At 44.1% G+C, this 13,476-nt stretch overlaps 1 protein-coding gene across 1 annotated transcript in view; it reads right to left on the reverse strand.

Annotated features, from left to right (window-relative positions):
• LOC127224705 (thioredoxin domain-containing protein 8) overlaps positions 1-9,058 on the reverse strand; it is a 48,373-nt gene extending 39,315 nt beyond the window's left edge. Inside the window, exon 1 of the mRNA XM_051187823.1 lies at positions 8,913-9,058. Within this exon, the coding sequence (XP_051043780.1) occupies positions 8,913-9,058 (146 nt within the window). The remainder of the gene's footprint in view (positions 1-8,912) is intronic.
• Positions 9,059-13,476: the final 4,418 nt, after the last annotated feature.

The raw sequence follows: 13,476 nt of genomic DNA on the forward strand, positions 1-13,476 counted from the left end.
TAAAATTTAAGAGAAATAAAGAAAAAAAGAAAGAAGGAAAAAAGAGAAGAGAAAACCATCAGTCTTGCCATGGAACCTGTGGCGTGGCACAGTCATGCAGCAAACCCTTCCGTCCATGTCCATACATCTTCACTTGTGGGTGTTCATTGCAAAGGGTCATTGGTCTGCTTTGAAGCCTCTGGTTTCTGCTATACTATTGATTCTGGGCTCTCCCTGAAACTCCTCTTGGTTATCCTGTCATTGTCCTGTGTGGTGGAGATCCTGCAGCCTTGGGTGTGCAGGACCAGCCCCTTCATGTGCTTCAGCAGATTACAGGTCGGGTGGATAATGGGGTGGCCCACTCATAACTCTGGTTCTGGGCCTGGGTAGTTGCAGGGTTGGTCAGCCCGACTTTACCACCAGGGAGAGCTCTGCTGCCCTACCTTGGCTAGCTCACTCCTTGCCATGAGAGGAAGTGGTCTGGCCAGTTCTCCCACTTTCATGTCCTCAGGGCCAGCTCTACTGTGTTGTCTGGAATGCTGCAGCTGCTGAGGGTCAGGAACAACTCTCCCACTCTTATGACTAGTGGGCCAGCTCTCCTACCGGCCTCAGGCGTTGATGGGCAGGGTGGGGCGGGGTACGGCAGGGCATCTCTTTCCCATCTGTGCTGCCACGTGACAGATGAGTAATGGGGACAGCTCTCCCATGCTCACAACTTCAGGCCGGCTCACCCACACCTCTGCCGACAGGATTGGCTCTATTGTGCTGCCCAGGTGAGGTGCGGGGCCTGCCCTCCTGAGTGCTGAAGCTGGTGCTCTCCCTCTCTTACGACTCAGGGCCAGCTCTCTCACCTGTTTCAGGCATTGATGGGGGGAACATTTATCCCCAGCCCATGCTGGCATATGGCAGATGAGGGGCGGGGCCAGGTCTCCCCTGCTCACATTCCCGGGTTGGCTCCTCTGCACCCTGTCAACAGGGTCATTTCTGCTGTGCAGGACCTGCTTTCTCGAGTGCTGCAGCTGGTAAAAGGGTCAGCTCCTTTGCCAGCTGGAGGCAGTAGGGTCAAGGAGAGGGGCATCTCTCCCTCGCCCTCACCACCACATCAAAGATGAAGGGAGGTGGTACTAACTATGACCCTTCACGTCCTCAGGGCTGGCTCATCCATGACCCTGTCTACAGGGTCAGCTCAGTTATGCTGTTCAGGTGAGGTGGGAGGTTCCATTCTCCCAAGTGCTGCAGCTGATGAGGGGTTGGGTCCTTACTTCTTGGTAATGATAAAACAGAGCAAAGCAAGGCGGAGAGGCCTGGGAAATTGCATAATCACTTTCAAAAATTGAAAACGACACATGCTGAAGTTTCAGAAGGAAATGCAAGCACTTACTGCCTTAATCTTTCTCTCATCTCCTTTCTTTGCTCCCAAAGACATACCCAAGTATATTTTAAAGCTTATTTGATCACACTGTTGTACCTTCAAAGTCACTGTTATAAGAATAATGTGCAATGTGTCCATACCCTCTGAGGTGCCCCAGGGCTGTGCTATGGATGACGTTTTTCTGGTGCTATGATTTATCTGCTCTTCTTGAGCTGAGAGAGAATGACAAGGCAGAAGGAGCCATGAACCTAGAAGAAGGAAGGGCTGGAGGCAGTGGCTGAAGTTCGGTTTTCCACTCTCTCATTGATGATGGTAGTGATGATAATGTCACTCTCATAACACTCACACACCTGAGCCTTAATTCTTAGTTCTGAAAATCAAGCCAGGCCCTGGTCCTTAAAGATGCACAGCACTGAGCTGGGGTCCCTTCTGAGCATTGCACTGGGGAGGGGGCTGAGTGTCCAGATTCCCTGCTGAAGCTGGTGCTGGGAGGACACATTGCCCAGATGATTGAAAAAAGGGACAAGCAACAGAAAACAGAAAGATGATCTTATCAGCAACAGAAAGACAAAGAGGGAGGAGTTGGGATAGGCTGTCAAAGAGGCAGGCCTGCTGTGAGTTTATGTGACTCAACAGAGCAACATGTCAAGGCCAATGCTGGGTGGAGAAGGCACTCTGAATGTGTGAAAATGGATGAGCTTGTTATGAAAGGCTCTCAATTGAGTCCTTGTTCTCACATTCTCTACTCAGCTCTTAGGGAAATCAATGAAGAGGCAGCGCCTTCACAGTTTAGTGAGTCAGTGCATGGTGCAAAGTGATTCATTAAAAAAACCAACCAACCAACCAACCAACCAACCAGACAAACAAACAAAAAATGACGCTTAGAAAGCTGTCTTCAAGTTCAGGAACCCATGCAACACTGCTTTCCTTTGTTTTATTTTTCTTAGAAATAGCAGAGTTATATTCATCTATTTTATCCTTTATGTGTAGGAGTGTTTTGCCTACATGTATGTCTGTGCATCAAGTGTGTACCCGATGCCTGTGGAGCCCAAAAGAGGGCTTCAGATGTCCTGGGAATGTAGTTAGAGACAGTTGTGAGTCGTCACATGGTTAATGGGAATTGAACCTAGGTCCTGTAGAAGAGCAGCCAATGCTCTTACCCGCTGAGCTGTCTCTCCAGTCCAGTGGCTTAAGAACAAGGTTCCCAGACAAAGGGATCACAAGGCTTTCTGAGATGCATAAAATACTCTGGGGTTGGGGTGATTAGCTCACCTGAGCTTGTAAGTTTTCATACTAAGACAATAATAGACACTGCAGGTTTAGTTTGATCAGTTTTTACTGACTCTAAGTTTGTAGGAGGCAACATTAAATTGTTCTACATTTACACTATACCTTTCTTTTGTGAGAGGTATTCCCATTTCAGAGATGTCAAACTTGAAAAATGGTTTTTGGATGAATGTAACGCAAACACTGGCTTAATTCTGATTGATATTCTGACACTTTAATCTGGGGGGAGGGTGTGGAGGGTGTGCCTCTGGCTTAGACTTCATTAGTCCTCATCATCTTCTAATACCTGGGCCTGAATAGTGAACATGGGCCTGTGAAGCTAAGTGAGGAGGGTCGTCGTTGTTGCAGCAGGGGAACCAGGAATGAAGGTTAGAAAAAGAAAACATTTTGGTCACTAGATCTCAGAGCACTTGTCTTAGCATTCTACTGCTGTGAACAGACACCATGACCATGGCAAGTCTTATAAAGGACATTTAGTTGTGCTGGCTTACATTATCAGAGGCTTAGTCCATCATCATCATGATGCGACCCAGCAGCTTGCAGGCAAACATGGTGCTGGAGCAGGGTGCTGAGAGTCCTTACATCTTGACTCACAGGCCACAGGAAGTGGTCTGTCTCACTGGGCATGGCTTGAGCACATGAGACCTCAAGGTCCACCTCCACAGTGACATACTTTCTCCAACAAGTTGGTCACACTTCCCCATTCCTGGAAGAGGTTTGGGATCACTAATGCTACAGAGTCATATACTAGCTGAGCTTTTTTTCTGGGAGGGAGGGTCTGAGTTGCACATACCACTGTGATGGCTATTGTGTAGGCTCCTTCAGTTTAACCCACGTGGGTGGATCCAGTGTGGAGTTAGGAAATGAGAGCTTAGAGCCTAGTGTCGTCAACTGTCACTTTGACCGTGGACTCACTCGGAAGCTGGCTCACTTAACAGGGTGAGTGTCTGTATTCTGAGGCCTCTGCTTTACTTTGCCAGTGCTCCCGTTACACCAGCCCGAGAATGAGGCATCTGAACAGCACTTTGTCTTAGTCACATGGCTGGTAAGGTCTAGGTACCAATTGATGTGGGTGGTGGTGGAGTTCCAGAGCTCTGTACCCATAAATAAGAAATAAACATAGCTATTAAAAATGCCCAGATGCATACACTAGCCAGCCTGCAAAGAGAGATGTGCTTTAATGGAGTTGTGTTTGAAGTGCTATGAAGTTCAAAGGATGAGATAGGTTCAGGGAGCCTCATGCTAAGAAGCAACCTGAGCCCTGGAGGGAATCAGTCACATTGTCATTTTAAGAAATGACATATTTTATCACTTGGTGCTTTCAGAGCTTGGGTCCATGGATTCTAAACCTTTCTAATGAGCAATTGGGTGGTTAGGAGATAAAAGAGAGAAGAGTTTTATGGGCAGCAGATGCAGCATAACTTTATTTATAAGGTTAAAAGCCCCGAGTGTAGCAACAAATTGATGGTGGTGATGAAACCGGAAGCACCCAAGGCTGGGTGAGTACTGCAGGAGCTGGACTGCAAGACTTAGAGCGAGGTGGCCACTTACACGGGAAAGCTCGCAATGCTGCTTCTGAAGATTTATTTGGGTAATTTTAATGATTAAACCACTTTCAAAGCTTCAGCATTACATCAGTGTCTGGTTATTGCATTCGATGAATTTAGCCAGCCTCCAAGGTGGCTACCGACAATTGTGTATTTCAGACCTATTTGTTCTGTCTTTGACATTGGAATGACAAGTTGTAAAAGGTATGTGTCTGGGGAGGTGCTACAGCCTCGCTGGGGGAAGTACATCATTGGGGTAAGCTTTGAGGGTTCATAGGCTTACCCTACTTCCAGTTCGCTCTCCGCTTCAGAGTTGCAGTGGAAAATGCTATTTCTCAGCTTCCTACTTTGGCTTCCTTCTGCCATGCCTCTCCCCATCATTATGGACTCTCCCTCTGGAACTGTAAGCCACACCAAATGCTTTTCTTCCATTAAAAACAAACAAACAAACAAACAAACAAACAAACAAACAAGGTTGCTTTGCTCTGAAGAACAAAAATCGGCTGCGTTTGTATATACATAAACATAAAAACATTGTCTCAACTATTCCATTTTTTATGATGTAATATTCCTGGAAACATCCCTGAATGTTCTCTAAATTCTATGAACTATTTCTCCCCCTAAGTCTTATTTTCCTCTTCCTCAGTGCTTATTGTTTACTAGACACAGAGTGTTACTAGGGATAAACGAACGAAGATGACACAGTGATGCTCTCCAAGGAGGGAGTCAGGTGAGTGGCAGCTCTGGACTCAGCTGGAGGGGCAACCATTACTGGTCAATGAGAAATGAGAGGAGTGTGGAGATACTACATAGGAGAAGGCAGCAGGAATAAAATGAGTCCAGTGACTGAATTTAAATGTATCCAAATGTGAAATCAGGAGAGATACAAGAATGAATTATCTACAACGATTTGTAATTTTTTTCAGGTCTAAGAGGGATGGAGGGAGCCCACTGTCCCACTCTTATGTGTCCTGTGCACTATTTACTCCCAGTTTGGCTCTGGACCCTGAAATCTTAGGAAGTGTATTAACATGGTTGAAATCTAAAGCATAAGCAAACAGCCTGTAGGAGGGGTCCCTATGGTCTAGCTAGCTTAGCCTCCAGGCCACTGTTCATCTGTGTTTTGGAAGAGGTTCATAAAGTCAAATAGCCCTTCAGTGGACCAGACCATGATGACCAGTCCTGCTGCTTGGATGGGGAGAAGCATGACTGTGCTGTAAACATCTGGTTTGCTGTCAGTGAAACTTCAGAATTAGTAAAATAGTATAGCACTTGAAAGATGCGCACACGAGCAGGATACAAATATGGGGCTTGTCTTCCTGTTTCCACACGTGTTTACTCGTAGACTTGTCAGCTGGACAATCTTGGCAGTCTGTGCAGAGTGAGGCATCAGTCCCAGCTTTTGCCTGTTTTCCCTTCCACAATCCTCGCATGCAGGATACTCTCGTGACACAGGGGTAAAGAACACTACTGTACCATGGGCATCTGCTTCTGGCGTCTAGGTCTACTTTTTTGGGGCCTGTTGATTATCAAGCTGGGCAGCGAGTCAACACCAAGGACATGGACTTGTTTGAATAATAATAAATAATTTGTGGTGTATGGTCTCAATAACACACACACACACATACATACACACACACAGAGAGAGAGAGCGAGAGAGAGAGTTTTCATTCTGTGTTTGAGTACTCATGTTCATTTGTCTGTTCATTATCATCATTGTTGAGAAGGGACCTTGGGACAGAGAAGGGCAGAGTTCATTCTTTCACTGTCTTAGATCAATTGACCTAGATCAATTGGTGTATGCCAAGGTCAACAGTACTTATCTCTCTTGGGGAGATAATTCAATTTGTTAAGACTTTGCAAGCCTCAGAACCCATGCTGAAGAAGCCAGGTATGTTGTTATGGGGGCGGAGGGAAGGGAAGGAGGAAGGGGAGGGAATGGAAATAGGAGGGTTCCTGCAGTTAGTTGATGGGCAAACCTAGTCTACTTGTTGAGTTTCAGGTCAGAAAGAGACCATGTCTCAAAAACAGAACAATGACTTCCAAGGTTGTCCTCTGCCCCTCACATGTACATGTAGGGAGAGTATTGTAAGGGTTGGGTCATGATGGCCAAGCTAGGTAGGACCAGGGAGTGGAGGGAGGTGGTACCACTAAAGGACATACCTTTCAAAGGCCTCCACATGAGAGGCTGTCATAATCAGATTCCAGAAGCCATTCAGCATGAGTCCCTCTTTGTTTCTCACTTATGACTTCTGGAACATTTGGGCTGTCTTTTGCACAGCCTGGGGGTATTTGGTGGGACTCTGTTCTAAACCAGAGGGTGCCTTGTGATTAGGACATTTTCTTGTGCAAACATCACACATATAGGCTGTAATAACAAACTACCACACTAATAAATCTTCCATGAGGTTGAAAATGTTGAAGTCAGGGCCAAGCTAAGGTTCATCCCCTGGAAAGGGTACTGCCATTGCCTAGCCTAGCCTGGCCTTTGGTTTGGTGTTGGTCATGTGGGCGTGACTCCTCCGTGCTTCTGAGCTCTTAGAGAACAGAGGAGTTTTGTAAACTGGGGAGGAGCTGAGCAGGAACAAGAAGGACTGACGATGATTTATTTGGTTACTTTTAAGATGACAGGTCTCCACAGAGCTTGGAATCCTTACCGCTTGGTGATGGCATAAGTAAAAAAAAAAAAAAAAAAAAAATGCATTTTATATGACAAAGCAGAGCACAAACTCTTTAAGGTGTGCCAGGAAAGACTTCGGAAGTATCTCCCCTCTAACCATGTCGTATATTTACAGGAGTTGGTTTGAAGAATGTGGAGTTCTTGGGAAATGCATGCAGGTAGCCTCTATGTAGTTCTTGCCTCAGTCTCTCCTGTCAGGTTTTCTAGTTTGACCTGGCTTCCTATTACCCTCCATGATAGAATATACTTCAACTTAAAGAAGCATTAACCTCCTTTGAACCCTTCTGGGAGAACAAAGAGATCCAGCAGACACGATGAAAGGAGAAATTTTAGTGACTGACGGAGGAGTGGGTGTGTAATTAGACAAGCTTAGGACTTGTGAGAAAACTTATTTATAACCATTTTGGTGAGGAGCAGGTGGGATCCACTCTTCTTTAGAAGAGGAGGCCAGCAGTGTTCCTTTCCTAACTGGCCAGACACCCAGCAGCCTGTGGGGGCAGCTGTTCACGCTGGCCTCACTCTTCAAAAACCTGAAGTATTCAGAAACCTTGTACCCAGAAAGGCATGCATGTTAAGTGGCTTTGGCAGCTGAGAACATGTGACTATGCTTCCCTGCAGCCCTGTGGTCCTTGCAGTTGGCTCATTGCTTTTCATGGTCATCGTTCTAGGACTGCTTATTTGTTCTGGTTTTGCACAAGCCCAGGCACTGGGCCTAGGTTTCCTCCAATTGGTTTATTTAACATTAACAGAAAAAGGAGGTTGCTGTCACTATCTTAAAGTATCCAGGAGGAGACTGCTGCAGCAGCTGGTTGCTAAGGAAGCCCCAGAAAGTATGGTAGGGACATGGCTGGGGAATTTTCAGTATTATAAGTATCTGCTTCTTGTGGATCCTTTTATGGGGAGAATATATAGTACACAAAGATTAGCTATAAGGTTTGTTTTAATGCTTGACTTGTAAGTACCTTAGTTTAATCACCAGGCATTTTCCTCTTAAGCACACAGCTGTGCACCACCAGGCCAGGGTTTCTTTGTTCTTCTCCAGTGGTTTTTGAAGGTGTATTTAAACAAAGCTAAACAGAGCCTGCCTTTAAATTTATATGGGATCTGCCTACCAATACGATGGACCAGTTATACGATATGTACACACACATTAATGTGGGGATTTTATTTCAATTAGTTTTTATGGAGATCATCACTTGGTATGAAGAGGAAAGTGTATTTACAAACATGAATGTGATGTGGCTGTTGGTTTTTGGTGTTGACATAAGGTCTCATTATGTAGTCCTGGATAGCTTGGCACTTGATGTCTAATACAGGATGGCCCCAAATTTGGGATCCTCTCACCTCAGTCTGCTGAGTGCTGGGATTTGCAGACTTGTCCTATCATGTCTGATTCTAAAAGTGACAAATCTTCATTGAAAATGAGTCAGACATAAAGGGCAAAATTGAATTAAGATGTAAAAATTACCCACAACCCCCTGTTTTATAGAAAATAATTATTGGTGGAATTTGGCAGATCTCCACTTATGTTGTACGTACATATTTTAGGCAACTGAGAACCAGTAGAGACACATTTTATATTATGTAAAAAACACATGCTGATTTTTAAATAGCATGTCATGCTGGTTTTTCACATCATTAACAATCTTTGTTAATATATTTACAAAATATTTAATGTCTTTTATTATTTACTCACATAAATAAATCATGAACCACAGTGCCAACTCTAGGTTTTTAAATGATATAAGCCCTTGCCTTTTTAAATGATGTAATAATGCAGTAATTATTGCTTTTGTGCACAGATATTTACTGCAAAGTTAGGTTTCCTTGTGGGATTTCTTCTGAGTCAGAGCATTACTGAACTGAAAGGTGTGAATTCCTGTTTTAAGCGTTTTTTGTTCCATGGTTACCAGCTGTTCCGAGGAAAGGGTGTTTCCACCACGGCAGAGGCCTCAGAAATCTTATACCAAACAGCCATCCGCACATTATCATTAGACAAACATCACTGCCACCAGCAGCAGCCCCCCTCTGTCCTCACTGTCGTTACCATTGTCGCCACCCGTCATCACTGTCACCACCACCACCACCACTACTGTCACCACCACCAACATTTACCACCACTGTCCCTATCACCATCATTTCCACTATCACCACCACCACCAGCATCACCATCAATTGCAGAAGCTCTGCCATTTTGTTAGGCAAAAATGTGGGTAATTCTTTATTTTCCATCAGTATTCTCTCTCTCTCTCTTTCTCTACCAGATTGATTTTTCATATTCCTGTTTAGAATAAATGTATTTTAGGGATAGCTACTAATACCTTACTTAAATTTCTTAAATTTACTATTATTGTACATAAGAGAGATGTATGCCTGTGAGTGTAACCATATGCACTGCACAGTGTGTGTATGGAGGTCACTGCACGGTGTGTATGGAGGTCACTGCATGGTGTGTATGGAGGTCACTGCATGGTGTGTATGGAGGTCACTGCAGAGTGAGTGTGTATGGAGGTCACTGCACGGTGTGTATGGAGGTCACTGCACAGTGTGTGTATGGAGGTCACTGCAGAGTGAGTGTGTATGGAGGTCACTGCATGGTGTGTATGGAGGTCACTGCAGAGTGAGTGTGTATGGAGGTCACTGCATGGTGTGTATGGAGGTCACTGCATGGTGTGTATGGAGGTCACTGCACAGTGTGTATGGAGGTCACTGCAGAGTGAGTGTGTATGGAGGTCACTGCATGGTGTGTATGGAGGTCACTGCAGAGTGAGTGTGTATGGAGGTCACTGCATGGTGTGTATGGAGGTCACTGCACGGTGTGTGTTTGAAGATCTCTGCACAGTATATGTATGGACGTCAAAGGATAACTTTCAGAGTTTGTTCTCTCCTTCCTTGCCAAGGCAACTTCTCTCTGATGGTCCTGTTGAATCCCCCAAGAATTCCTGTGTCATGTCCGGTGTTACAGTCGTTGATGCTTTTTGTCCTGTCTTCACTTAGGGTCAGGTCTACAGTGGGTGAGTATCTCAAACAGCTGAGGAAGTCTGTGCTGGAAGGTGGGTCCCACTGGAAGTGCTGATGGGAGCTGGTGGAACTTTGAGAGGCGAGAGGAACGTAGAGCACCGGAGCTGTGCTCTTGAGAGGACTTGTGGGACCCTGGCTCATGTCTGTCTGTCTTCTTGTTTTTCCATGAGATGAGCAGGCCTTCTTTAACACATTCTTCCTGCCCTGATGTTCTGTGGTAACAAGTCCAGAGAACTAGAGCCAAGCCATTTTAGACTGAAACATGGCCAAAACAAACCTTTTCTTTTATTTAGATGACTACCTCAGACATTTTGTCATAGTAACAGTGTGTGACTAACAGCCCAATAACTCCTTGCTTCCCCCAGTTCTCATCTTCCATTGTCTTGTAAGCATTGTACACATCTCACTTGTCTAACCCTGTCATGATCCATTTTTGAGAGGATCTAAGTTTCCAGTGAAAGCCTCTCTATTGCCTACACCTGTATGTTCTGGTTTTTTTTTTTTTTTTTTTTTTTTTGTAGTCCATAGACAGCAAGTTGTCTCTTTATAGTTGGTACAAACTGAACTACTCAAAGCTTAATTGCATTTTAATACCTGCCTTAATTTAATTATTCTTCTTCACATTCTTTTGAATTGCTCTCTCTGTAAGCTATTGCACTTTCGTGTAATCCTAATTTTTAATAATAACGTTTTTTAATGACCTGTGTTATCAGTGTAAGAAATCTACAATATTTAGAAACAAAAGATATGAGAGCAGTAATATGAAACCCAACTATATAGAGATGAAACTTCGACTTAGGATGTGGATTTACTTTTAATGTTTGTTTTTTTTTTTTTTCTGTTTCAATTTCCAAACTGGAGTCACTTAAATCTCATTATAGCCGGCCAGTGGCAGTGTACATCTTTAATCCTGGCACTCAAGAGGCAGAGGCAGGTGGATCTCTGTGAGTTTGAGGTCAACCTAGTTTACAGCATGAGTTCCAGGAGAGCTAGGGCTATACAGAGAAACCCTGTCTTGAAAAATCAATCAACAAGTAAACAAACAAATAAACAAATATCTCTTTATAGCCATACCCCTAAAACACCTTGATTGTGTAGATATGAGGGTTGCAGTTATTTCCTCTCAAGAGAGAACTGGATATTCCAGCTGTTCCTTAACATTGGCATTTGTCTCATTTTAAAAAACTACCTTAAATCATAGTAGCAGTGTCCTGGGACTTCCATCCCTGTACTGTGATGACACACCAGGGCCTGTCATATCTTGCAAAAAGCAAATATAAAATTTTACTGTGCCACCTGGTTTTGCTTCTTTGTCCTTCAGATCATGCCTAATTTTGTTTTATACTTTCTCTTTGCGGGAAAGCCACAGGAACTTGACATTTACCCAACCCAAAGATATTTGGGTCCATACATACCTTGTTTTAAATTTTTAAAGTTTAGTTCATTTTTTTAAAAGTGTGTGTGTGTGTGTGTGTGAGAGAGAGAGAGAGAGAGAGAGAGAGAAAGAGAGAGAGAGAGAGAGAGAGAGAGAGAGAGAGAGAGAGAGAGAGAGAGCTTTCCTGAAGGGCCCAGAGGCCTCAGATCTCACGGAGATGAAATAATGTGTGGTTGTGAACCACCGGATGTGGGTGTTAGGAACTGAATTTGTGTCTCTGCAAAATCAGTAAGTGCTTTTAAATGCTGAGCCATCTCACATTTTAAGTTGAGATACCATACACACAGAAGATTTGTAATGTTGGGCGTTTTCCTCCTTATCTTTAAAACAGATTTTTAAGTCTCCTGAGCATGGGAGTTTGAAAGGAGAGATAGTTGGGCTTAAATCCAGCATCTCCCACACAGGCACCCACTCTGCCATTGAGCTACATCCTGGTCTAGAACATTTTGTATTCTGATTCTCACCCCCAACCCGTTCATTATCCCATAGCTTTCTGCTTCTGACAAGTTCCATGACATTGCATTATTTTTGAAGGCTGCATAATATGTAATCCTGTAAACATCAATGTAGCATATTTGAGGCTTCCTATCATTGGATGTTGTCTATGTGCATACCTTACTGATAAAAATGGAGACATGGTGAGCTGCCTTGACCTAAAATGTGCTTTGGTTTTCACTTGGCTTTGTCTCAGGTGAGGGTCTAGAAACCTGCCCTGTTACCTCCTTCTCCAAAGCCTGTTAGTCTATTGCAAGCAGCCATAGCTACTCTGATGAAGATGGTTGCTGTTCTGCTCCGAGGACTATGTGTTACAAGCATGGTTCAGGAGCACATGTCTGTAACTCCAGGACTCCTACAGGGAGATCAGAAGCAGAGATAGAAGTCCTAGAGGCCTTGTGTGTGCTGCAGTGATGAGAGGTGCTGTCGCAAACAAGGTGGAAGGTAAAGACCAGTATGTGTCTATGTGCACACATGCATGGGCACATGTGCACCCCCCAAAAACATCATACATCTCCACCCCAAGATGAAAAAACAAAAAGAAAACCCCTCACTTATATGATAGGCTACTTCCTTAACACCTTGCATAACACATCTAATTTGGCTTACTTTGGAATTATAAACACTTTAGTCCATTCAAAGTAAAAGCATTCACATTCTAAACTTTAAAACCTATTCAAAGTAACAAGCCACAGTCTACTTGGCTGGTGTGTTTCATGAGTAGGCACTTTGAGATCCAAGTATTACTATCAACGGCTTTCTCTCTGGTACCACTTTTCTTTTTCAACTTTAAACTTTTAGTTTAAACTTTAGTTTGTATTTTTATGATTATAAATGACAAAGATCAACATAGGACAGAAGCCAACAGACTGCAGACAAACTGAATGACAAGCAGGCCCATAGCATATAAGAAAGGGAAGAGGGGGAAGTCAAGAGGATGAGCCCCTGAATAAGAGACCAGAAGGAAGATTCTGTCACCTTTCCTATATCTGCTGTACTACAGTGTACCCTGTGCCTCATGGGAGTTCTCCCAGAGAGCAGAACCAACCTGATTATATATTTCCTATATTAAAACAAATCTAGGCTTTGGCTTCATTTTCTGAACTCTGGGAAGTCTAGCCATCTGTGATTCTTTTTTTCTTCCTTCCTTCCTTCCTTCCTTCCTTCCTTCCTTCCTTCCTTCCTCCCTCCCTCTCTCCCTCCCTTCCTTCCTCTCTTCCTCTTTCTTTCTCTCCCTTCCTCCTCCCCTCCCTCCCTTTCTTCATTCCTTTCTTCTTACCAGGGAACCCAGGAGCCACCTCTGAGAATTTTTCAGCAAATATACTTACTCATAAATCCCAATCATTCCATCCCCCCAACAATAAGTTGATGTCTACAGTTTCCAAATGTGGAAAACCATCCTCCAAATCACCCTCAACATCAGGACAGGTTTTTGCAGAGGGCACCTGGTTCAATAGGTGTCCTCTTAATGAAGTAAGGAAACCTTTGCAGCCACACACTGTAAACAAGACAGGATTAATGGAGGGGCCTCCTTTATCATAACTGTTCAGTGTACTTCATGTAGTCATATGCTACACAGAGGATGAGAAGGAAGTTCACCATGAGTCCTCCTCTTTGTTTCCCAGCCACCTCAGAAAAAACGGCGCTACCCAGCAAAATA

Source organism: Phodopus roborovskii, unplaced genomic scaffold, assembly GCF_943737965.1.
Source record: "Phodopus roborovskii unplaced genomic scaffold, PHOROB, whole genome shotgun sequence".
NCBI lineage: Eukaryota > Metazoa > Chordata > Mammalia > Rodentia > Cricetidae > Phodopus > Phodopus roborovskii.